Source organism: Saccopteryx bilineata, chromosome 2 (assembly GCF_036850765.1).
Source record: "Saccopteryx bilineata isolate mSacBil1 chromosome 2, mSacBil1_pri_phased_curated, whole genome shotgun sequence".
Lineage (NCBI taxonomy): Eukaryota > Metazoa > Chordata > Mammalia > Chiroptera > Emballonuridae > Saccopteryx > Saccopteryx bilineata.
Window position 1 is genome coordinate 303,847,980 of NC_089491.1, and position 26,576 is coordinate 303,874,555.

A 26,576-nucleotide genomic window follows, 5' to 3' on the forward strand; every position below is an offset into this window, starting at 1 on the left:
GTGGTCGCCTAGCAACCGCGGCACGCCCAGGGAAACGCCTCTGCGCAAGACGCGGTTACGCACGGAGGCGGGGCCCGAGGCCCTCCCTCACCGCGCAGTCTCCAGCAGGTTGGAGGCGGGGAGCCGCCTACACCGCGGGCGGGTTCCCTAGGTGGCGAGACGAAGGCTGGGGTGGTGGCGGCGGCTGGGGGCTGGAGGAAGGCCCCGGCAGTGGATTGTGTCCTCATTTCTACTTTATAAGTTCGCTCTCCCTTAGCACGTTGCAATGTGACGTTCTAAACCTCTTTTGAATGTGAATTTTAAAAATGAATTAAAAAAATGTGTAATTTTTAGACTATCCTACTGAGGCCTCCGCCCCACAGGCAATAAGTTGCATACGAGAGCAATAATGATAAGCCCAGTTAGTGACACCACCAGTGCTTTCGAACGTTTATATATATATATGTGTATATATATATATATATACACATATATATATATATATATTTTTTTTAATCTCAATGACCATATAGAATGACAGCCCTCTTTTACAGATTTCAACTCTCTTTCCAGAATATAAACTGAGGACTGAGTCCCCTGCAGTGGGGTGCCACGGATGGGAGGGCTCAAAGAGCCATTTTAGGAGTGAGAAAAATGAGGCCAGAGGAGCCGCGCTTCCTCAGGATCTTCTAGTTGGTGAATCCTGAACTAGAAGCGTGCAAGGTCCCCAGTCTTCCTCCTGCTGCACCGGCCGCTGGAAGGCTTCCTGTCTTTTCCTGTGGAATGTGTTGGCGGAGGGGGGTGTTTTCTGAAAAGTTAAGACACCTTAGTAACATCAATGTTAAACGGCTTTTCATAGTTGGAACGAAAGTGAAAGGGAAAGATGTTAAAATAAAAGAAGGCAAGTGTTTTTCTTGAGTGTGGCATCCAATCGGATTGTCTCAATCCGCAAAGCACGAGGCCATCTGAGCCTCAGGGAAAGAACTGAATGCTGTGTCCTGCAAATGCCGGACACGGGCTCCACCTGGTGGAACTTGGGGATTCATTGACCCAAACTGTAGTCCATAAATTGAAATTTTTCCATCCAAGGTTCATTTCCGTGTGACTGAAAGTCATAGTCTCTGTTTTCATGCTTCCAAGTAAACATGCCCTTACAATCCAAAGGCTCTTCACTTATTAAATTAAGAATGTGTTCGTTTGAGGAATTTTATTCTTTGTGATCGATGTTGCTTTAGCCAGATATGAATATAAATTAAAATGGTTTCTCCCATAATGCTTTTTAAAATGTTTCTTATTTTATAAATAAGTATTTGCCCCATGCACCACCACCACCGCCGCCGCCACCACCACCCCGGAGCAATCCTGCTTTCATATAGGTTTGTAGTTGGGTTACTATGGAAGCTTTTGTTTAAAGAAAGTTTCATGGCAACAAAACGTTTGAACTAGATTATTGCTGAGGACCCTTTCAGCTCTAAGATTGCAGAATTCTATTAAATAATCACTGCTCTTAGTATTTATGTGAACACTTCGGACCACTTTACTGACCTAAACATTCGAATGAGACTTACCCCACAAGTTTTCTTATTACCTCATTCTGAATCACTGCTTTGAGGGGTTTGAATCTCCTGTCTGTGTTTCAGATGTATCTCTGTGAGTCACCTGAAGCATCCCTTTTCCCCTTCCTGTCCCAGAGGAGGGAAACAGCGGCTTCATCTTTAGCTATTGTTCCCATGGTCAAGGGAGAGAGGATTTCTTGAGGTTGCTGGAGCTTCATAAATCTCTAACCTTAGTGACCCAAGTACTTGCCAATATCTCTTCTAAGAGCCCTGTTTTAATGGTGTGGTTGGGTCAAAGTCCCCCACTGAGCTGCTGCTCTGTGATCTTCAGCTCTTGAGCAGGCAGCTCCCTCTTCATTCATGCCCTTTCTTCCCTCCCGAAGACCCACTCAAGAGTAGTTCAAAATCGCCATTATCTTTCTCCACACAGCTAAAGCTATATTCACCTACCATGGATTAGCAAAGTATCAAAAATAAGATACTTGCCTGCCCTTTGAAGACAATTCTAACACAACTGCAAAATAAGGAAACTGTGACAAACCAGCAATAAAATGGAATTGTATCAGGATCTTCAAAGGCCATCAGATTATTCAAAATGTGATAACAGCAGTTTCAAAGGCAGAAGTCAAGAAAGTATCCCTCTGGCCATGTTTTTCTGGAATTTTGTGATGAAACAGTTGTTAGTGGGTTAGGGTAAGTTTAAATCATTTCATTGCTGTGAATTATTCTCTGCAGCATGATGTGCCATATTGCATAGTATGACATATGAATCACAAAATTGGAATGCATTAAAAAATCATTTGGAGAGAACTTGTGAAACTCACTCTTTCCCCCAAGCTATATCAACTTCGAATGCAACTGAGCTCCAAGGACATGTACTTGCTATTTTTTCAGGAACACAGAAATCTACCTCTTTGAGACTTTAAAGCCCTGTCTTATTTTTTTAGAGCCTCAGAAAACTGTCTTAGATGCTGCCACCATGTGGACAAGTCTGAACTCTAGTAGATTGGTAGAGAAGACTCAGGCAACACCACTGTCAGACAAGTGGGAGAGGCCATCCGGCAGAGTCATGTTGCCAGATGACAGCAATCACATGAAGATCCAAGCAAAGCCAGCAGAGCCAAGTCAACAGACCCTCAAGAATTGTAAGCAAATAAAGTGATTATTCTAAGCCACCAAGTTTTGGAGTGTTGCAATAAATAAATGATACCAGTACTTTTGAAAAAGATCATTTCCTACCTACCCTCCAATCCCACTAATGATTAAGAATTTCTTGCTAAGGGGCTCCACTGATAATCTTGTTGTGGCTGTTGTTGACCCAACAAGCTTGGAACCCACTAGTGCAGATGTTAGAGACCAAGTTCTTCTGTACACTAACCCTATTCTATTTACTGCACCTGGGCCAAGAAAATTAATTCTGTCTTTAAAAAATTTTTTAATTTATTGATTTTAGTTAGAAAGGAAGCGAGAGAGAGAGAGAGAGAAAGAGAGAGACAGGGATACAGACTCGCTCCTATATGTGCCCTGATCGGGGATCAAACTGGCAACCTCTGCACTTCAGGATGATACTCTAACCCAGTGGTCCCCAACCCTCTGGCCGCAGACCGGTACTGGTCCGTGAGCCATTTGGAACCAGTCCATAGAGAAAGAATAAATAACTTACATTATTTCCGTTTTATTTATATTTAAGTCTGAACGATGTTTTCTTTTTAAAAAATGACCAGATTCCCTCTGTTACATCCATCTAAGACTCACTCTTGATGCTTGTCTCAGTCACGTGATACATTTATCTGTCCCACCCTAAAGGCTGGTCCGTGAAAATATTTTCTGACATTAAACTGGTCCGTGGCCCAAAAAAGATTGGAGACCACTGCTCTAACCAACCAAACCATTTGCCAGGACCAAGAAAATCAATTCTCTATCACCTAGTGTACAAATCAGGGATTTTTCTATTGCAAGTAACCAAAAAAGGAGGAAAGGAAGAGAGAGAGAGAAAGAAAAAGAGAGAGAGAGAGAGAGAAAGGAAAGGAAAGGAAAGGAAAGGAAAGGAAAGGAAAGGAAAGGAAAGGAAAGGAAAGGAAAGGAAAGGAAAAGAAAAGAAAAGTAAGGTAAGGAAAGGAAAGAAAAGATAGGAAAAAAACTGTAAATGCTTAGAGAAAATGCATTATATACCCTGGATGGTTGGTTCAGTGGACAGAGCATCAGCCCAGCATGCGGACATCCCAGGTTCAATCCCTGGTCAGGGCACACATGAGAAGTGTCCATCTGCTTCTCTTCCCCTCCCTCTCCCTCTTCTGTCTCTCTTCTTTTCTTGCAGCTAGTGGCTAGATTGGTTCAAGCCTCTACCCGAGGCACTGAGGATAGCTTGGTAGATTCCAGCATCGACCCCAGCCAAAAGTTGCCCGGTGGATCCAGTTGGGGTATATGTGGGAGTCTGTCTCTCTATCTCCCCTCCTCTCACTAAAAAGAAAAGAAAGGAAAAGAAAATGCATTATAAAAGTTTTAAAATAATCTTTTAGGCACTAGGGCTAAATTCATATATGGTGTGTGCCTCTTCTTTTCCATTTCTCAGCTCTGTACTCCTGCATACTGACTTCATTCTCAGGCTTCTATGCCAACAAGATGATTACCAGCAGGTCCAGGATCAAGTCAGTGGGAACGCTCTCTCAGTAGTCTCCAAAATGTCTCACTATACACCACTGGTTTTGATTCAGTCCATCCTTTTTTTTTTTTTTTGTATTTTTCTGAAGTTGGAAACGGGGAGGCAGTCAGACTCCCGCATGCGCCCAACCAGGATCCACCCTGCATGCCCACCAGGGGGCAATGCTCTGCCCATCTGGGGTGTCACTCTGTTGCAACCAGAGCCATTCTAGCGCCTGAGGCAGAGGCCACAGAGCCATCCTCAGCCCAGGCCAACTCTGCTCCAATGGAGCCTCAGCTGTGGGAAGGGAAGAGAGAGACAGAGAGGAAGGAGAGGGGGAGGGGTGGAGAAGCAGATGGGCGCTTCTCCTGTGTGCCCTGGCTGGGAATCAAACCCGGGACTCCTGCATACCAGGCCAACGCTCTACAACTGAGCCAACAGGCCAGGGCCTTTTTTTTTTTTTAATGTATTGATTTTAGACAGAGATGAAGGGAGAGAGAGAGAGAGACAGGAACATCAATCTGTTCCTGTATATGCCCTGACAAGGGATTGAACCCACAACCCCTGCGTTTTAGGTAACTAACAAAGCTACCTGGCCAAGGCAAGATTCAGTCCATCCTTGAACCAAATTTGTGGTCAGGAATGTGCAATGCTCTGATAGGTCACACCTGTGCCACCTGTAGCCAGCAGTGTTGTCATCTGAAGAACATTAGGAAGAGAGTTAGGGAGACAGTGATTCTCCAAAGAAAAATTTCTCGAGTGCTTTCCAGAAAAGGGGTAAATGGATATTGGGCAGCAAAACCAACTGATATTTACTATAGCTGGACATTGGAGATTAACTCCAATGATGTCACTTAAATGATGATCCACATCAGGCTCGCCTGGCTATTGGAAATCTTTCACCTTTTCAAATGTCAAGTGCCTGGACCCCAGGCTTTGAAATGCATCTCACCATGTCACCTGAATGATGGAAGAAAGGCCTCCTCAAAAATGCCCCCACCCATGCGCTGTAAAGCAATTTGTAAAGTACTTCCTATGTGTGGTAATTTAAACCCAGCAACTAAGGGCCCTACCAATATGTCTCTTTCATAATCCTCTAACTCCATGTACCTCTTTTTAGTATAAGAGACAGATAACCAGATGATTCAGCCAAACATTTTCCCAGAAAGCTAATTCATTAGGGGAGCTAAAATTAACTGGAAGTATAGAAAGATAGAGAATAATGTTTTTATCTGGATTATTCTTATGAAGAAAACCCTCTGTACCTGGAAGAAATACTTGGATCAGTACCTTGTAGAAACAGTTCGGGACAAGTATAAAATCCCAAGAGATATTCAGAAAAACTGATGATGTCTAAACTGCTCTACAAGGAGGATGGGCCCATTTCTCTGTGGGGATTTAAGGGCCAGAAAGCTGGAGGTCTTCTTCCCTCCCCTTTTCCCTGCCTAGCTCAGCCCCTCCTCTGAACAAAGAAGCAAATATCTGGGGTTGAGGGCAATCTGGGTATTTCAACACTTGTCTTGATTATAATAATGTGTGCATGAGCCTGTCTCACTTTTTGAGACTGGGACCTTGTTTTATTAAATGGTGAGTGGATTAAAAAGTACAGATTGGTAGTTACAAAATAGTCAAGGGATGCAAAGGACAGCATAGGGAATATAGACAATAATAGTGTAATAACTGTAAGATGTCAGGTGGGTACTAGACTTATCAAGGAGATCACTTCACTAGTTATATAAATGTCTAATATTATGCTGTACATCTGAAGCTAATATAATACTAAATGTCAACTGTAATTGAAAAATTATAAAATTTAAACAAAATTTCAATTTTTGCATTGTAAGCAAAAGAACTAGTAGAGGATGATTTCCTGGGAGAAGAGACGGACTGCATATACCTGTGGACTCCATCACAGTGACATGGACAAACTGGCTATTTCAGGATACACTGGGACTGAGAAATGCTTGAGTTCCTATATTAGTTATCTGTTCCTGCATAAAAAAATCACCCCAAGTTTAACAGCTTAAAATAATAATTACTATCGCATGGTTTCTATGAATCCAGTATTCAGACAGTGCAAAGTGAAATGGCTAGTTTCTGCTCCCTGATAGCTGGGGCCTCAGCTGGCAGACTTGAAAATTTGTGGGCTTGAGCAACCTGCTCAGGGCTGGAGGCAGGACCCCTAAGTGTAGCCAGGGGCGTACAAGGGGCAGGGCTTTGTGTTGCTGTCCTCCTCTGGGTTTCTCTAACTTTGATCTGTGGCTGCAGTGTTTCAGAATAAAGTCCTGGTGGGTCAGAGGTGCAGCGGGAGCTGGGGGCTGACCCCTCTGTATGGTTGTGGGCAGACACTGTGCAGGGCCTAATCTTTGGACAGTCAGTGTGGAATTCTTTTTGGTGCAACTCCGTCATCTAATAAAACAACTAGGATTTTTTTTCTTGGATTTTCTTCAGAGCTCTTCTCTGAAGCTTTCCTATGCCAAATTTAATTTAGTAGGGGCCAGGACCCTAGATGCTTAAATTCCTGCCTCCAAGGTGCACAGCTGTCCCTCTCAGAGAAACCCAAATACTCATCTCTGTCCAGACTGTTTTTTTTTTATTAATATTTACTATTTATTGGAAATTTGCAAAACATTGTGCAACAATCTCACATGTTATCTCAGTTGTTTGAATGGAAGCCCTATAAGGTAGGTATGGCATCCAGTCTCACGGAGAATGCAGGTTTCAGAAAGAATAAGCATTGGTCCATGATCACACTGCTAGTGAGAGGCCAAATCATCATTTGATCCTAATCTTAACAGATTTTTTATTTTTTTTATTTTTATTTTATTATTTATTTTTCATGCACGCAAAGAGAGTCACAGATTTTTTAAATAAGCAATGTGAGTTAATAAATTTATAAGTAACATAATTTCTTTGGAAACGAAATAATGGCTGGACCCAAAAGGTACATACAAATCACCAAATATGTTTTAAAGTAATACACTTGAAGATCGTTTGTAGTTTTTTCTCATAACATGAGAGGGAAATCTGGGATGAGTGGGTTCCCTGTTATTGTTATTATCACCCCATGTAAATTTAAAAAACGAGTAGTAGAAAATCTTGGAGAAAATCCTGAGGCGTTTAGTATGCAGTAAAATGTAAAAATTTAATAAACAAAAATTCTAAAGAAAAACCATTTCAGAGGCTTGCAAGTTTAGTAAAACACAAGAGTTCAATTAATTTTGTAGAATTGAACTAAATTGAATGGAATCGGCAGGACTCCTACTCAGCATACTTCAACTCTGATGGAGTGGAAAAAAATGCAAATCCCGGTGGTCAGGGGCGTGTCACCACAGCCCTGCCCGCTAAGGCCGCTCGCGCAGGCGCAGAACGGGGCAAAGGGGCGGGGCATCGGGGAAGGGGTGTGCAGGAGTCCGCTCCACCTTCCCCTGGCCCCGCCCCGCCTTGACTCTGTTCCTCGCCCTGCCGCTAGGGGCGGCCGCGGTCTCCGCAGTGGCAGTATCCGAGAGCTGCGCGGCACGGGTTTCCAGCCGGGCTTATTTTCCAGTCGGGCCCCAGCATGGCTGCACCCAGGGCTGCGAGTTGGGGAGACAACGCGTTCTCCTTTTCCTGACAGCCTCTGGCTTCTGTGCTCTAATTTCCTTCCTCAGGCCACTTCAGCAGACATGTTTGCCAAAGCCTTTCGGGTCAAGTCCAACACGGCCATCAAGGGGTCGGACAGGTGAGGGAGAGAAGTGGCCAGCTCCGCTCACGAGGGCACCCAGATATCTTTCAAACCGGGTTGGTCCACAGCCCTCTTTCGGTTGGGTCAGCCGACCTGGGGTAGAGACCAAGGGGGTACACCTGGGGAAGGGACCCTAGGAGGCAAGGGTGGGTTAGACACACTTTGAGGGTGAAGGCTGACGGGAGGCCTGCTATATCTCTCAGGCTGTCTCTTGGCTATTCTAGTGAGTTTAAAAAAATAAGTAATTTAGTCAGCGCTCATAGAATGCAGTCTATTTAAGTTATAGAGGATGAAAAAATGAAGGAATACAGAGTCCCTGTCCTCCAAAGAGCTTAGAGGCCCCTCGGGAGAGATCAGATGGGCACAGAGAACAAGTATATAAGAAAAAGTGTCTAGTGATTACTTCTGGCCGGATAGACAGATGGAGAGTGAGGTGGGAGAGGATAAGGCATATGTGGTAAGATCTATATCTGTGCAGACAGTGTTGCTAATCCAGATGTCATGCTGGCAATTTTGGAACCAGTGTTCTATAGTTATTCTTGGTGCCCTAGTATAGTTATTTAATCATAAGCTGACAGATTTGCCAAGCATATGTGAAAGGAGTGGGTCCAAGGGCTAGGCATGGAGTCTGGAAAGCAGGTCTGAGTTTTCAATGTCAGGCTAACTTGGGATGTTCACTGAATATCAGTTTTTCTCTTTTTTGTAAAATGGAATAACTTGCCCAGGAACGTGTGAAAATAGATGAGACTTTGGATGAGAAACAGAGTAGGATGTTATGGAAGAGTATGCAAAAATAGGGCACTGTAAATCAGACAGTATTTACTTGGTCCTCATGATTTTATAGTGTGTCCTTAATATTTATTAAAATTCATCCAGGCAGCATTCATACCAGGTACTGGTGTACTTTCTACAGGAGAAAGCTTCGGGCTGATGTGACAGCTGCTTTCCCCACTCTGGGAACTGATCAGGTCTCTGAGTTAGTACCTGGAAAGGAAGAGCTCAACATTGTGAAGTTGTATGCTCACAGAGGGGATGCAGTGACTGTGTACGTGAGTGGTGGTAATCCCATCCTATTTGAACTGGAGAAAAATCTATATCCGACAGGTATGGCAGTAGCATGGAGATGGCCATTACTATAGTCCTTGCCTAACATCTGTTTCTCCTTATTTTTTCCAGTAACCTATCTTCCTTCCTTAAAACAAACAAGTTGAAAATCTCCCAGTATCATCCCTAAGGATCTTTTTGGATCTAGTATCTCTAGAATTGGGTCTTTCAAGGGCAGAAACTGGTATAGGAGGGACAAAAAAAGAGCTAATACAGAAAAAGGGTGGTTGCTAAGGGAAATTGTGAGATGAGGAACAATAGATTGTAGTAAGTTAGTTAGGGATAGAGCAGAGGTCTTGAAAACAATGGAATTTCAGGGCATGAATGAACTATTGCCAGAAGGATTTTGTTAAAGTACCAAAGAGATACTGTTTCAGGAAAGAAGCTGGATTAATTAAACCACATACCATGCTGGCTTAGTGATATACTTCAGTTGAGATAACTCACAGGGAGTCTTTCTTAGGCTCTGCCTGGCTCTCAGGATTCTTTGCTTTCTCTCTTTGTCATGGGTGTCAGAAACTCAGTGGTCTTTTCTGTTTTCCATACCTGCTGATACCTACTTTGTCACTTGGGGTTTCTTTCTCTAAGCTTAGCTGAAGCAGTGTAATGCAGCCTCCTTACCAGTCCTCCCCGACCCCACTTTGCTGCTGTACAAACATGGGCCCTTGCTGATCCAGGGTTTTATTTGCTAATCGCTATGGAAATGGAATACAAATAATAAACGTAGGAAAGTTTCATAATTTCTTACAGCCTGATACCCTATCCTTACATTACTTGCTTCCAAGTTAATAGTGTAATTCTCTTTGGGTCTGTGTCCCCACTGTTACCCACTCACTGTGGCCATTTTCTGTTGCTGCAATAGAGGTGGAACAATAGGTGCCTCTAAATCTCAAGTGACATCCAATTTCTTAAGTCTCTGCCTTCTTCAAGAATGAAATCTCTTTGGGAATTCTCTCAATCTTCTTGCTAGCTTTGAGTTGAGTTTCTTTTTTATATCCTAAATAAATCCACCTTAGTATTTGGCGTTGCCAGTTCCCCAGGGGGTTGATTCTTTGGCAGTTACGTGTTTTCTGGGTCTCTTTTTGGACAGTGTATACCCTGTGGTCCTATCCTGATCTCCTACCAACGTTCACAACATGGCCTCCGGTGCTCGAAAAACTGGTGGGGGGAGCAGGTAAGAGGATTTTCCTTTATTCTGGCTATTGGCTGGAACCTACTTAGGAAGCGCCAACTACTTTAAGAAATGTACCTGTTTTCTGAGTGGAACTTATTCCCCATGTATGTTATGTCTCTAGCTTGGCTCCTTCCATAAGCCCTTTGAGCCTCTCTGACCCTTTTGTAAAGCTTAAATGAGATAAGTAATGTGAAAGTATCTTGGAAATTGTCATATGCTGTACTGAAAATCAACAAGCTGAATTTAGGAAACTGGGATAAGCGAGGTTATGGAGTTGGACCCTCAGTTTGGTGCTTCAATATGACCACTAGGCCCATTCCCCCCAAAGGGAAAAGGTCTACTACTCAGGTTGCCATTTTAAATTTTCATTATGAACAATATAGTTAATTATTACATTAATAAATGTTTGTTTGTTGAGTGAGTAAATAAACGATGACATTAAACATGGAATTAGATGGAGGCAGAACGTAAGTTGTGATGCTTTTGTTTGCTGCAGATTTGATGCTGCCAGGACTAGTGGTGCCCCCTGCTGGTCTGCCTCAGGTACAGAAGGGTGACCTCTGTGCCATTGTCTTGGTGGGAAACAGGTACTGTGCCAGCCAGCTGTGCCTTTGAGGGAAAAACAGCTAAAACTGGGGAGGAGGTAGGGGAGTGACAACTTCCAAAGCATATGGATAAAGGATTAAGAGAAAAAGACAGTTTTTTCTGGAAGAAGCAGAGTAGCAGTGAAAAGTGTGGGTGTCCACACACCTGGGCCAACCATATTTGCTGCCACTGCATCTCCTCTTTTTTAAATTTTAGATTCACAGAAGACTTGCAGAAATAGCACAGAGTTCTGGTATACCCAGCTCCTCTAATGATAACCACAGTATAGTTATCAAAACTAAGGAATTAACATTGATACAAGGCCATTAACGAAATCATAGACTCCAGCTTTTCTACTAACGCCTTTCTCTTTTTCTTCAAGGAGTCAATCCATATAGAATACCACAGTGTAATTGAGTTGTTCTGTCTTTAGTCTCCTGTTTGTGACATTTTCTGTTTTTCCTTGTCTCTCATGACCTCGATCCTTTTCCCATCATCCACATCATCGTCCTCTTCTTTTAACCATCTCAGTAGCATTATTGAGGTGTTGCTTACATAATATAAAATGAACCTGTTTCAGATGTACAATTCATGCTGTTTAGTCTATTTACAGTGTTGTTCAGCTCTCGCCACATTGCTTCTTTTTAGAAATAACGCAAGAAGTAATAATATGAACAATTCTGAAAAATCAAAAAAAACCCTTATCTCATAATCCTGTTCTCTTCGAAGTAACCAGCATCATTTTGATGCATGTCTTTCCCACCTTCTTCAATGCCTATAGATATATGTGTCCATGAACATGTATGATTTAGCATATGCATATTTAAAAATACAAACAAACAGAATTATACTTTCACTGTATTGTGTTTCACTTAAGATAGTGTGGGCATTTTCTATGTCAGCAAGCACAGATATACAGAATCTTTTTACCTACTTTGTGGTGATGGGAGAGGTCCTCTCCTAGTGGACATTCTGGTGTCTCCAATTTGTCTTTATTTAAAACAATACCTTACTGATATTGATATTGTTATCTTCCGGGTACTCTAGAAGTACCAGGCCAATATTTTTCTAGATTAGATGCGCTATTGTCCTACAAAAAAGCTGCATCAGTTTTCACTCCCGCCGACAGGGTGTGATTCCCTCTAGTCTCACCAACACTGCAAATGATGCGTCATTTGTGTCATCCTGAGTGAAAAGTGACATCTCAGTGTCATTGCTTTGAGAGAGAAAGAGGGAGAGATTGTAGGCACAGGAGGGGTCTTTGTTTAAGGATCTTATTTTTTAAATTTTTATTTATTTTTTATTTTTCTGAAGCTGGAAACGGGGAGAGACAGTCAGACAGACTCCCGCATGCGCCCGACTGGGATCCACCCGGCACGCCCACCAGGGGCGGATGCTCTGCCCACCAGGGGGCGATGCTCTGCCCCTCCGAGGCGTCGCTCTGCCGTGACCAGAGCCACTCTAGCGCCTGGGGCAGCAGCCAAGGAGCCATCCCCAGCACCCGGGCCATCTTTGCTCCAATAGAGCCTTGGCTGCGGGAGGGGAAGAGAGAGACAGAGAGGAAGGGGGGGGTGTGGAGAAGCAGATGGGCGCTTCTCCTATGTGCCCTGGCAGGGAATCGAACCTGGGTCCCCCGCACGCCAGGCCGACACTCTACCACTGAGCCAACCGGCCAGGGCCAAGGATCTTATTTTTACTACTGATGTTCTCCAGTTTGCCTTGAACCTTTTAGAACCAAGCACCTAAAAATGTTGAAAAGAATGGTGATATTGTTTTTCCCTTCAGTATTCTAGTGAAGATAGGAGAAAACTCCGTAAATGTATATTTGGCCTGTTTGGCTGTTTGGTTTGGCCTTTAGAACACATGTGGGGATGAAGCTTGGGCAGCGGTTTGTGGCAGGGGATAAGGGTACAAAGAAGTTTGTTAAAACTATGAACCAGGTTCAAGACTGAAGTTCCTGCATCATTGACCCAGGATGGAAGAAAAGGCCCCGCTTTTAGAAGCTGGGGAGGAAGCCAGACTCAAAGTTTCTATGGCAGTACCTGACCTATGGACACAGGAAGTGGAGCCACCAAGTTAGCAAACATTTTTTTAACTCGGCTCCTGAATCTTATCCCTTGGGCCCAGGTGACCTTCCCTCTCTGTTATCCAGCGGGTCACCAATCCTTACAGGCCTCGTGTGAGCAGTGCTTGAGTAATACCGGGAAGGCGGATTACTCATTGGGCTTTGTAAGTCCTTGTAGTTACTATCCATGCGGTTGTTTTTGACATTCTGGAAACACGGGTTCTTAGAGCAAGTCCAGCTATAAAGAGCCAATGCAGAAGGAACCTTTCTAGGTGGTACCACTATTTATCTCTTCTCTCTTCCCTGTGACATCCCTCAGCCTAACTTACTGCATACAAATGACCTCTCTTCTGATTTTCCGTATAGGATAGCTATACCTTAAAGGCCTTCTTTAAGGAGGGGAAGTAAATTGTATTTTTGAGATTAAAGAAAGGGAACTTTAAATATCTTCTCATGGATATATAGATGTCCTTCCCGGGCTTAATTCATACTGAGAATAAAACAAAAAATGACAACCAGCAGAGGAGTTACAAGAAAAGGACTATTCAGTCAAGGGATTTTCTAAGTCAGATTTGTAGGTAATCTGGAGAAAATTGAGGCCAGACTGAGTTTAGTTTTATGATCCTAGTGGATGCTTCAGTACTGCAACTCTGGTGCTTTTAGCACATGTGTGGAAAGATGGTCCTGACAGGTGCCCTCCCGGAGGACTTCCCTGACCCTTGTCTCTGGCCTCCTCCTCTCAGAGCCCCCGTTGCCATTGGAGTCGCTGCTGTGTCCACATCGGAGATGCTGACTTCAGGCCTGAAGGGAAGGGGCTTCTCTGTGCTCCACACCTACCAGGACCACTTGTGGTGGGTTCAGTGGTTTTTCTGTTTTAGAGAGAGCCGCACGGGTGGAGAGGGCATGGGGCCTGGATTCAGAAGTGCGAGTTTTGGGCCCTGCTGTGTCCTTAGGCAAGTTGCTGACCCCAGATGTTAATTTCCTTGTTAAATATGAAGAACTAAAAAAAATTTTATTTATTTATGTATTTATTTTTTTGCCTGTTGATTATTTTCTAGGAGGATTATAGAATCCTAGGCCTGGAAGAAGGCCTTAGGGATTGGATTGTCTACTCTGCCTCTCAACACAGTGATAGGATTTATTTGTATAGCTCTGGTTGGTCTGGCCTTACCTGACATGCACATTTAGGCATCTTTTGGCCCCATGACTAGTGCTCAGAAATTCTCACTTCTGAATCCAAACAAGCAGAGTTAATCCTCAGGCACCGAGAATTACTGTTACGTTGTTCAGGTTTCGCATTCCAGGTCTTCTCTCCAGGATGGAACTTGCACTTTCTTACTGGAACAGTTGCTTTCTGGAGCCATATACCAGTTTGTTTTCTAGTTATTTTCTTGTCGTTTTACCAAAACAGTAAATAGTGCTTAGTGCTTTTCTCGAAAGTGCTATACCTGGTCTTTTTGCCAAGTGTTGTGGCCTGCTATTATAGATTCATCCTTATATATTTTTTTAGCCCTCTCTTGGAGTTACTCATTTTCTAAGTGCTGACCAAGCCCTGCTTTGCTGGGGTACCACCTCAGCAGCCTGTGTTTAGCAGACATTTGAGAGCTGCTTACTGGTGTTCTCCCAGCACCTTGTTTCCTAACAGTCTGAAGATGGCAATCAAGGTCACATTGTCTAAGTTGTTTTATCAGCAGCTGCCTCCCAATCCCCTCACCTTTAAAAAATATTTATGGTATTGAGTTGATTAGAATAGCCTAAACATATACCCTGGCCTTATTGATCACGATAGTGGCTGCAGCTGTTAGTTAAAACTTAGTATAATTTTCTTTCTTTCTTTATGTGAGAGAGGGAGAGATAGAGAGACAGACTCCATGTACCCCAACCAGGATTCACCTGGCAACCCCTATCTGGGGCCAATGCTCGATCCAACAGAGCTATCCTCAGTGCCTGAGGCTGACACTGGGACCAACCAAGTCACTGGCTGCAAGATGGGAAGACAGAGAGAAGGGGGAGAGGATGGGGAAGAGAAGCAGATGGTTGCTTCTCTTTTGTGCCCTGACCGGGGATTGAACCCAGGGTGTCCATACACTGGGCTGACGCTCTATCCACTGAGCCAACTGGTCATGGCTCATGTGATTTTCATAATCTTGAATAAGATCAAGTTTTGTGCTTTTACCACTTTGCATGCTCTGTTGTGTGTTACTGCTTTTTTTTCTCTTTTCTTATGGCTTGGTGGCATAAAACCATTGTAATGTCTACTCTGCAAGTTAAATTGTGTCCTGATTTAACACAGAGCAAGTGGTTTTGCTGTCCAGTGTTTGTCCTTTGTTACATCCTGTGAGCCTTGGGCCTTTCTAGTTCAACAAACTGGTCCCACAGATGCATTTGTGATCATAATTTTGTTATTTAATTCAAAATGGTTTTATTTTTGACTCATATGAATGGAGTATTTTGGGGGTTCCTCTTTAATCATTTTTTTTATCTTTCTCTGTCCGCAGATATCTACTACTAATATTATTATAGTAATAATATCCCTTTGAGATAGGGCAGAGTCAAGAATTACTCTTTCCATTTGAGAGATGAGGAAACTGAGGCACATGGCTTTTCTGGGTCTGGAATTGGAAATAGGGTTGAGATGACAGCCAGGTTGTCTGCCCCCTGCTGGACAGCCCTGCCTATGGCACTCCCTTTGTCTGATCTTCCGGCTGACCCCGGATCCAGGTTGGAAAGTGCTGTGGTTGCTCCTTGGTGTTTCTGACATGAGATTTTTCCAGGCGATCTGGAGACAAGTCCTCTCCACCATCCATTGCCCCACTGGCCCTGGATCCCCCAGAACTCAGTGAAGAGAAGGGGTCTGTCCAGGCAGACCCCACCCTGCAGGGAGATATGAGACACCTGACCCTGGAGAGAGAGGAGGAGGAGAATGGGGAGGACCAGGAGATGTGTGGGGCGAAGACCCTACCAGAAGCCTCAGAAGACCCCAGTGTTGGGGACCTGAATCCAGAGCCCACAGACGGCAAGACCCTTCAAGGTACAGCACTGGGAGCAGGAGGGTCGTCTCTCCAGGAGGACACTGAAGCTGTGCCCTCCGTCTGACTGGAGCGACAGCAGGGCTCTGGGGGATGAGGGGCGTGTCCAGATTGTTGGTGAGGGGGTGCAGCAGCTTTTTGACATCTCATCTGGGTGTCTTTTTCACATAAGTCATGTTTCCCTGGGTGCCAGTCTGCCCTAGCATCTGGACCACTTCCAGCTCCAGAGCCCTGTGAGGTTTCTTTCTGTTGGAGAAGAATTGGCCCCTGGCCGGGTGGGACTTGGGGCTTGAGCTCTTCTCTGGGGTCAGCCGAGTCTGGGAGTTTTGGCACCTGGGAATGGGTTCCTTCACGGGCAAAGGGTGAGGTAGGGGTGGAGCTGGCGGGGAGCGCCAGGAGGCGTGCGGGTCTGCTCCCCCAGGAGGCATGTGGTTCTGCTCTTGTCCTTGCAGAGCAAATGGATGAGCTGTTACAGCAATGCTTCCTGCATGCTCTGAAGTGCCGAGTCAAAAAGGCTGACCTCCCTCTGCTCACCAGCACGTTCCTCGGCAGCCACGTGTTCTCCTGCTGGTACGGAAGGCGCGGTGCGGGCCAGAGGCCGGGCGGGGCTCTCCGTCTTATTCCTTGATGGTGGGACAGGACAGGGCTGATGGGAGCCTTGGATGAGAGACACCCCATGGAAAGAGTGGAGTAGAGGGTTGATTTGGCAAATAAAGTGGGTCCCAAGTTTTAAAAACTGAAATTTTAGCCGGTGAAAGGATGCTAAGGAAATGGAGGGTAAGATCTCCAAGATTCTCGGAGGACTGCGTCTCTGTGGTGCCTCTGGGTTGACCCTCATGAACTGGGCAACAAGTCCTGCCTAGGGAGAGTCCCAGGGCAGCCTCTTCATCGAGAGCTGCTTCTGGAACGTTCAACCCCTCACTCTTCTGAAAGTAGGGGGGCCAGGGTAGATTGTATCAGGAGGGAGAGTTGGTGTGGCCCCTCCCCCAGCACCACCCCAAGCACAAGCCACCAGGAGAGAGAGAGTCACATGTAGACAGAACCCGTGGACAGGACCTGAGCTTTGAAGACAGAGCCATCTGGGCTCAAATGCCAGTTCCCCAGGGTGCTGGAGCAGGTGAACTCGAACTTGTCACTGGGCTTCTCAGAGCCCCCATTTCGAGCACTTGCCGGATTGCTGTCCAGATGAAGTAGCCTGACATTTAGTAAGCACTTAATAAACATCATGTCAGGAGGTTTGTTTAATAGTTTTTACCCTTAAACTGAACTTTTTTTTTTTGCTCTGTTTTATAAAATGCAGTTTTATTGTAATTTTCTCCTTATTTACATATGGGCTTTTGTAAGATGTCCTAGACAAGTGTGAGGTGTGGGGAGTGTGGTGGGCACTTGGCCATTTGTCCTGACCTTGCTGGGTGGCATGTAACTGTGGGCTCTGTGATGAGGGACCTGGGGAGGTTTCTAGAAGGGCTCCCTGTGAATCCACTGCTGTGTGTGACAGTGTTGGGGAGCAGAAATGGTCACAGCTTCATCAGGAATGTCCCCACGAAAACTGGTAGCCCTAGGGCAGGAATCACCCAACATTTTCTGTAAAAAGTCAGATAGTAACTTGGAGGCTTTGCAGGCCATACTGTCTCTGTCGCAACCCCTCCACCCGGCTGTGGGAGCACAGAGGAGCCGGGGACCAGGCGGGGGGAGCGATAGGCCTGTGGATGTAGCATGCCGAGTCCTGCCACAGACCCGCAGTGAGTCAGTGTCGGAAAGATTCACCTGGAGGTGGAGCTCCTGAGGCCGCAGGAGCTTGTCTCATCTGAGAGGAATCTGAAGCTATATCCAGTACTGGAGCCACTAGCCACTTGCGCCTATTTACATTTCAATTAGTTAAAATTAAATAAAATTTAGAATTTAGTTCCTCGGTCACATTAGTCACATTTCAAGTGCTCAGTGGCCACGTGGCAAGCGGCTACCAGGTAGAATAATAGATAGAGAGCCTTCCATCTTTGCAGAGGGCTCTGCTGGACAGCAGTGATCTAGAGCCGTGGTTGGCAGCCGCTGTCTACAAACAAGTTGCCCACCCTGCTGCTGTATGAAGATTAGAGAGTCTATAATCATTGGGTCTCCAACCTTCATACAACATCAGGGTGGTTAACTCTTTCATGGACCAGCTGAAAACCGCTGATCTAGAGTATCCTAAAGTCCGTGCCTGTCAGTGAGGCCCTGTGTGTAAGGCCGCCACAGGGCAGGGCTCTGGCACAGCGGCCTCTTTCTGAACGTAGAGGAGGGAGGCTGGGGAAGGCGCCCTCCCCTGTGTCAGGCAGGTCCCACCACGACGGCTTTGCTAGCTTAACTTGCCTTTTCCATCTGCCATCAGCCCTGAAGGATGGCAACTGGATATAAAGAAGTCAAGTTATAGAAAGGTAAGCAGGCACTTGTCTGTACACCCACAGAGTTGTGTCAGGGCACACGGGACATGAGCTGGGTGACACTGGAAAAGCCCTTTCTCTAGGGCTCTGGCTGGAATTAAACTTTTTGATTCCAGGTATAAGGGAAGAGGGCAGGAAACTCTCCCTGGGCTGAGGCAGCTGGGTGGGGACCCACCCCCTCTTCTGGCCCCTTCCTATCTGCTCAGAGCTCTGAAAGCCTTCCCCCTTAGTCTCTAGCAGCTCCTCACCCCCTGAGCCTCTGGGTGTGGGCCTCCCAGTTCCTAGTTTGATGAGGGCAGGGACTGTACCACGTCCTTCCCCAGGGCCTGCCTAGCTCGGTGTCTGGCACATCCTAGGTGCTCAGTATGTGTGGAAGTGACGAAGTCCCTACCACTGGCCCTCTCTCCCTTAGCTCTCTAAGTTCCTGCAGCAAATGCAGCAGGAGCAGATTATACAGGTGAAGGAGCTGAGCAAAGGGGTGGAGAGCATTGTGGCTGTGGACTGGAGACACCCGAGGTGAGTGCAGGGGGCCTGGCCACCGTAGCTCAGCTGGCTCCGGGGCACCTGGGCCATGGACTGGGACTTGCCGAGACACTAGTATAAAATATGTTTTTTCTTTCCTTCTGCTGGGTTTTAGGATCACATCTTTCGTCATACCCGAGCCCTCCCCGACCTCCCAGACTATCCAGGAGGGTAGCAGGGAACAGCCCTATCACCCTCCAGATATAAAACCCCTCTACTGTGTCCCAGCCAGCATGACCCTGCTCTTCCAGGAGTCTGGCCACAAGTGAGTTTTTGGAGAGCAGCCCTTCTCTGCCTGCTTGGTATTCTGGCCTGTAGTTCCTCTCCGCCTGAGTAGTGTTCTGTGACTGGCCAAACCTCCTCTGCCCTGTTCTCCCTTTCTCCCAGATCCAGCTCCAGCCTCTTTCCCTGGAAAGTGTCTCTGGACTAAATCAATGAGAGAGTAGGTCTCTCCCTTTCCTACCAGTAAATATACTTTACATGGTCCTGCTCACCAGCTTGGTCAGGAAAAGAGAAGAAAACAAGTGGTCAGAAAGCTGGGGACAGCACCCTGCTGCACAGGGAATGAGTCTTGGTGTTTGCAGGCTGTCTCTGGCACACTGTGCACTAACCGCCCTGGTCACTTCTCACCTAGGAAGGGAAGCGTTCTCGAGGGCAGTGAGATCCGAACGGTCATCATCAACTATGCCAAGAAAAATGACCTGGTTGATGCAGATAACAAAAAGTGAGTGGCTCAGGGGAGACCGTGCTGTGTTGTTCATGTTCATCTTTAGCAAACTCGGGCACTTGGGGACATCCAGGATTATTGTCTAGGGTGTTCAGCTCCATATGTGCTGTCAACATTCACTGTAGACAGAATAACTATGATCTCATATCTATCCACTATTGATTTTCAAATGCAGATGCTTATTGTGAAGGATAAAATGCAAACTTGAAAGAATTTACCACAGTCATCATAGCTTTTTGGTCTTCTCTGAGTTCTTAGTAAGTGGATACAGTAGGTAAATTACTAAATGAAGAGCATTCCATAATTTTTATTTTTACTTTCAAAAGATTTCCTTATGATCAAAACATTGTACGGGCCTAATCATGGTTAGTTAGTAGCAGAGCTGAGCCAAGACTCCTGGTCATTGATTTTTCCCATCCCCTTCCTTCCACTGCCTGCTTCTCCCTTGTTCTAGGAGCAGGGGTCCCCAAACTTTTTACACAGGGGGCCAGTTCACTGTCCCTCAGACCGTTGGAGGGCTGCCACATACAGTGCTCCTCTCACTGACCACCAATAAAAGAGGTGCTTGTACAGGAAGTGCAGCGGGGAGCCAGATAAATGGCCTCATGGGGCCGCTTGCGGCCCGCGGGCCGTAGTTTGGGGACGCCTGTTCTAGGAGAGTATACTTGCACCTCCTACCCATAAGGTGCAATGATGCATAGAGTGTGGTCCCAGTTGGGTTCTAATAATCCTGAATGACTATAAGGAATATTATAAGACTGAATCCTGAACTGGCCCTTGGGTCAGAAGGGGTGGGGCTAGGATTTCTTTATTAGACGAGATCGGGCGCGTTCAGGGTGGTATGGCCGTAGACAGGATTTCTTTATTAATAGCCTTTTTTCCTCCTTTAGTCTCGTGAAATTGGATCCTATCCTATCTGATTGCATCTTAGAGAAAAGTGAGCAGCACACAGTCACGAAGCTTCCATGGGACAGTCTTTTGACCAGGTAGTGAAGATTGCAGCCCCTCTCCAGTGTCTCGGCCCCTCTCCTTAGTACTATCACACTGAACTTTAGAATTGTCACTATCTGAGTGTCTGACTTTCCATAATTTTTACCACGTCAGTCTACGTAAACACAGGCTTGAGTAATTCTGACGAGGAGGGTCTCTGGAATGACATGAGCCAGCACAATATAGGAGAAAGTGAGAGAGAGAGAGAAAGAAAACTAACTAAAAATAGAACTTACAGTGGTGGCGCAGTGGATAAAGCGTCAACCTGAAACTCAGGTGGCCAATTTGAAACCCTGGGCTTGCCTGGTCAAGGCACATACAGGAAGCAGCTACTATGAGTTGATGCTTCTCGCTTCTCCCCTCTCTCTCTCTCTCTCCTCTCTCTAAAAATCAAGAAATAAAACTGGAAAAAAAAAAAGATTTAGAAACAAAATGGCTGAGGGAAAATTGTCTTAAAGTCTTCAAAGGAAAGATTCTTATACTCTTTATTTTCCACAGAAACAAAACTTAAAAGAATTTGTATCAGGAGTTTGCAGACCTACAGCATGGGTCAGATCTGGCCTACTACCTCTCTTTTCCAGATAAGGTTTTATTGCAGAATAGCCATGCCCATTTATGTATTGTCTGTGGGCTGCTTTTGTGCCCCAGGGGCAGAGTTGAGTGGTTTCAGCAGAGACCACTTGGCCCTTAAAGCCTAAAATATTTACTGTCTAGCCCTTGATAGAAAAAGTTTGTCGAAACCCATATACAAGATAGCAAGAGACAATTTGATTAGATAACAACAGGCAGAAATTCCCTGTGGTAAAGGCGTTCTATAACAGATGCATTATTGCAACATGTCAGAAATGCGACGTGGCACTTTACCAGGCTGGGTAAGGTTGAGTTTTGAGACAGGTAGTAAATTCCACAAAGAAGCCTGGGTAAATTCTCAAGGCCAGAGTGGATAGTTGCCAGGGGCTCACATCGCTGATGTTCCCTTGTCTGAATATTCCAGTGGGTTTTTACTTTGGCCACACCTGGGTAGCTTTAAAATATGTCTATGCCTGGTCAGTTTCTGACTTAATTAGTGTGGGTGCAGCTCCCTCGTTGATTTGAATGATTCTAATGTGCAGCCAAGGGCGAGCCCCTGCCTGCTGGTGGTGGGGTATGAGGTAACAGTTCCTGTTGGCTTTACCACTCTACAACTCATTGACGCCCATTGCAGATGTCTGGGAAAATTGCAGCCTGCTTATCAAGTGACCTTTCCCGGACAAGAGCCCATTGTGAAGAAAGGCAAAATCTGCCCCATTGACATCACCCTAGCACAGAGAGCTTCTAATAAAAAGGTAATTTTTAAAAGGACACAATGTTTGAAGATGGTGATTTAATGTTCCTGCTAAGTACCAGTCTCTCTAATGTGACGGGAGGTTATTAGATTGACCTCCAACACCTCAGGGTGATTTATGAAACACCCATGTTTGAGTGAAGGGCTGGGCCCTGTATAGAAATTCCCTCTCACTCAGTGCCCTCCAGGATTTTATGCCAGGAAATTGGCCTGAATCTGGTACCAAAGGTAAACGGGATTTTACTTTTTTCTTAAAACTATGTTACAGGCTTTCAGCTCTTATTCCTTCGATGACCTCTTGGGCCTTGCTCAGTGACAGTAACTTCTAAAGAACTGCCAACGGAACTGTGTAGTGTGGCCACACAGTCTTTGGGACCCTCAAACATGTGAAAAACTGCCCTTGGGAAGGAGCGTCCCTAGTTTATTATGCGCCTTGGGAAGACAGCAGTAGAGTGATTGGATGGAATTCCCAAGGAGGCAGATTTGGGTTCAAAATAAAGAACTTTTTAGTAGCATATGGTTATGAGCATAAGCTTTGGGATCAGAGACCTGGGTTGGAACGTGGCCTTTGCCTTGCTGCTTGACCCTGAGCAAGTTACTTAATGTCTTTTTTGCCTGAGTTTCCTTATAAAGTGATGGGAATAATACCTACCTTATAGGGCACTGTGAGGGTCAGTGAAGGAATATACATAGTGAGGCATTAGAATAGTACTTGGCCTATAAGCATTCAATAAATGAGAACCAGTAATAACCTTAGTAATAATTAGGAACAACCACCATTTCTTGAGAGTATAATTTATGTGCCAGATTCTATAATGAGCAGTTTCTCTTATATATTAGCTTATTTAAACACTCATTTTTTAATATTAATAATAGTTAGAATTGTCTAAAATTGAAATTTGTGCTTTCTAAAATAGGGACTTATTTTCTGGAGGTAGGTCTACAAGCAAAGATTGGATGGCCACTTGCTGTCAGGGGTTCGTGCATCTGCTAGGGGGCTAGAACAGATGTGACTTCTAGTATCTGACTGAGTCGGAGATTCTCTGGGGCTGGAGCCCCTTGGCAAACATAGGTTATTTGGAACTTTTATGGATTTTACTGATAGCAGCCCTCCCCAACCCACTCCTGATAGTAACTCACTTTACTGTCTCTAGTCATGAATGAGAGAGAACTTGTTTTCAAGAAATAGGGAGAGCCCTGGCCGGATAGATCAGTTGGTTAGAGCGTTGTCCCAAAGCGCAGAGGTTGCAAGTTCAATCCCCAGTCAGGATACATCTCAAAGTCACATACTGGTCATTTGTGAAGTTGATGAAAAATAGGAAAATGTGCATGTTATTGATGAAATTCTTGGTATTAAGAATTATTGTTTATTTTTAGGTGTGATGATGGTTTCATCTTTATGTTTTTAAAAAGTGCTCATGTTTTAGAGACACATGCTGGAATATTTGTGGGTGAAATGATCTGATGTCTAGGATTTGCTTTAAAGTAACGTAAGAGTGGGAGGTGGAGATAGATGACCGAAGGTTGGTTGTGATTTGGTAATTGTTGAAACTGCTGATGGGTACATGGGAGCTTATCCTATTCTACTTTATGCTTTAAATTCTCCATAATAAAAACACTTTTAGAAAAGTATAACATATGAGATAGAGAATATTTATCCCACTAAATGTAGAATATAACGCATATATCAGATGGGTTAGAAAGAATCAATTTAGAAATACAAAAACAAATCATTTGGATGAAAAGATAGTATGGTTGCTGGGACGGTGACCACGGGCGAGGAGGCTGCCGAGGCTCTGGAAGGCCCCGGAGCGAAGGCACGTGGTGTGCACCCACCGGCAGTGCTTTGTCCCCCAGGTGACCGTGGTCCGGAATTTGGAGGCCTACGGTCTGGACCCGAGCACAGTGGCTGCCGTCCTCCAGCAGCGATGCCAGGCCAGCACCACTGTCACCCCTGCCCCTGGGGCCAAGGACAGCCTGCAGGTCCAGATCCAGGGGAACCAGGTCCATCACCTCGGCCGGCTGCTGCTTGGTGAGCATCCCCCCCAAAGAAGCAGAGACACTGACCTAACTTGGCGAAAACCTTGCCACCAACTCAGCTTCTCTAGTTATCAAAATGGCCATATATGTATATATATTTGGCCAGATAGTTTTTAACAACCAGCAGGAAATGGAGCTAAAGTTTGAACCAGATCCTTTGGCCCCAAATTCAGTGCTCCTTCCTTGACATCTTAGAGTAATGTTCTTCCTGGTCCTTCCCTTTTTATAAACATTTGTTGAGCACTCAAACTGTGCTAGGCACTTTGCCGGGCTTTTTACAGGCTTTCAATCTAAATGATGCTGCAGAAGTGTTTCTGTTTTGTAGATGAGGAAACTGAGGTTCCGAGAGGTTCGGTACCTTGCCCTGAGATATTCAGCAGTGGGTGCTGCAGCTGGCCTTTGGTTTATCAGACTGCAGAGCCTAAGTTCTTTTGTCCAACTGGGTCACCCCGCCTCTAGTCTGTCATCAGGTCAAGCCATCTTCCACAGCTCTGCCCCAGTCAGCTTTCCAAAACAAATGTGATTATATCACTGTCCTCTAAAAGTCTTCTCACGCCTCTTCAGTGCCTTCAGCATTAACTCCTAAGCTCAGCCACAAGTGCTTCCCAGCCCAGCCGACCCCAGTCAGGCTCGTGGGCAGATCCCATACCCCATCCCGGTCCAGCCACGCTGCTCTCTTGCTGTCTCCAGACACACCAAGTACGTTCACATGTGGGTGCTCCTCTATGGTGCCTCCCACAGCCCGCATCTGCCTGACCCTCCAGGCTCATTGGCCAGCTTTAGGGTCACAGGAAGCCTGTCTCAGAGCATGTCCCATTTTTTTCTGTTTCCTAAAATTAGCATTTGAAAAATTGCTAATGTAGCACTTTCCAACTGTATTTATATTTTTGGTTAGTGTCTGCAACTTGGCTGGTTTTTTCTTTTTCCTAATGTCTGAACTTCCTGCTGAGCATCTTGGATCAGAGACCTTGCATTTTTCATCTATTTTCATGCTCAGGGCCTGGCACATAGTACATGTTCAATAAGCAAATTTATTTTATGATATAAGGCGGTACTTAGCAGTTAACTTTTAGAATTGAGCCTTTTTAAGTGAAGAACTCTATATGAGGTGCTGAGATTCAGAAAACGAGGAAAATAGACAAACACATGACTGAACACAGACACACACATTCTCTCGAATGAGAACATTCTAAATGCCTGAAGTACACCTAGCAAGTAGCTGTTAACTGGGAAATCCCTGAAATAACAGGTCAGCCTTGAGGTGTAAGGAGAAACCCTCATCCCAGAGGGCTTCCCGTAGCAGTGGAGTTTGAGCTGGGTGTGGAAGAGCAGACCCCAGGGTGGACACTGTGTGAACAGGCCCGACTACAGGAGTGAGCACAGGGGGCGGGGCCAGGAGGTTGCTGTGCAATGGCGATGGCACCGTGGGAGTCAGGGCCAGGGAGGGGTATTGTACAACTAAGGTGGGCTGTGGGAGGGCCAGTGGGGGGAGCTCGTGCCCCACTGACGGATTTCTGCTTTCCGGATTGTAGAAGATTATCATCTTCCTCGAAAACACATCCAAGGCCTAGAAAAGGCCCCCAAGCCCGGCAGGAAGAAGTGACAAGACAGTTGCGCCACGCAGTGGATCCAGTGGAAGTCCAAGCCTGAGCTGGTCATTTATAGGAGCATTTTCAGCTTTTGCAAATAAAAAATATATAATTCTTTACCAAAATAAATTTTTATTCTAATTTAAATCTGATTTTCCTTTTGTTTACTCCACTTAGCTAAGACGTGCTAACTTTTCAGGGCAGAAGCTGTGTGACTCGACAGTCGTTCAGCCTTTTCATTCCTGTGGTTTCCGAGGTTTTGGTCCCTCCTGCTCTCAGGGCCAGACAGCCCATCCTGTTATTCTGAGGCTTCTCTGCCGAACAGTCCACAGCCTCTTGCTCATCTGTTCCTACTACTGAATTAACCTCCTAGCCCCAAAATAGAGCCGTCTCATCTCTAAAGGATTATTCATACAGAAAGCAGAACGCTGCTGTTCTGTCACCAATCAAGGCAAAAGAATCAAGGGTTGGCCCTGAATTGCAGCAAAATTTAAACTAGATGGGCCTAAGAAGCTGTGAAAGCACAGAGGGACCTGGGTCTCTGCAGGGATTCTCCCAGCCTAGGCGCCCCTCGCAGTGGGAGACGCAGGTGTGGCTTCAGGATGACGGCTTCTTACAGTGCAGGCTTATCCAACAAAAGCCTTCTGCAGCCCACATTGCTTGATCAGGGGCTCACAGAGGGGTCTTTAGTTGGTTTTCAGAGGGTCCATGAACTCCCTGAAATGGTGTGCAAGATTCTGTTTGATCCTTTTCCCAAGAGAGCTTGCCAGGCTTTTGTCGAATTCCCAATGGGAACACTTGATTCCAAAATGGTTCAGAATCACCGCTCTGGTCCCGGCTCAGTTCATGGAGGTCATTTCTGTGACCCAAACTCCCCTTGTACAACAGGAAGGAGTAGGGCTAAATTGAATTCCCTTAGAGTTCTTTGATTTTACCATCAAAAGACAACTATACTGCAGTTTACTTTTTTTCTTTCTCGTATCACTTTTTTAAAAGAAACAAAGGTAAAGACTTGTAAGTACACACAATATATTCACACACATCCATTTGAAAAGAAAGGAATATGTATGAAAAGGTATGTGTGATTGCCTCCTACTGGCTTTTTTT

At 45.3% G+C, this 26,576-nt stretch overlaps 1 protein-coding gene across 3 annotated transcripts; it reads left to right on the forward strand.

The window, feature by feature from the left end:
• The first annotated feature begins 7,659 nt into the window (after positions 1-7,659).
• On the forward strand, positions 7,660-25,616 carry EIF2D (eukaryotic translation initiation factor 2D). 3 transcript variants are annotated; one of them, XM_066261509.1, is made up of 15 exons: positions 7,661-7,897; positions 8,814-9,004; positions 10,095-10,178; positions 10,675-10,765; positions 13,572-13,679; positions 15,603-15,859; positions 16,310-16,427; positions 18,226-18,271; positions 18,690-18,793; positions 18,915-19,064; positions 19,434-19,523; positions 20,417-20,512; positions 21,721-21,841; positions 23,698-23,872; positions 25,413-25,616. In XM_066261509.1, exons 1-15 carry the CDS (start codon positions 7,842-7,844, stop codon positions 25,481-25,483), a joined length of 1,758 nt encoding a protein of 585 aa, XP_066117606.1. In that variant the 5' UTR covers positions 7,661-7,841; the 3' UTR covers positions 25,484-25,616. The 3 variants fall into 3 exon arrangements, with proteins under 3 accessions (XP_066117607.1, XP_066117606.1, XP_066117608.1); XM_066261511.1 differs by lacking the exon at positions 7,661-7,897 and having other exon boundaries at positions 8,810-8,945; XM_066261510.1 differs by lacking the exons at positions 18,226-18,271; positions 18,690-18,793; positions 18,915-19,064 and having other exon boundaries at positions 7,660-7,897.
• Positions 25,617-26,576: the final 960 nt, after the last annotated feature.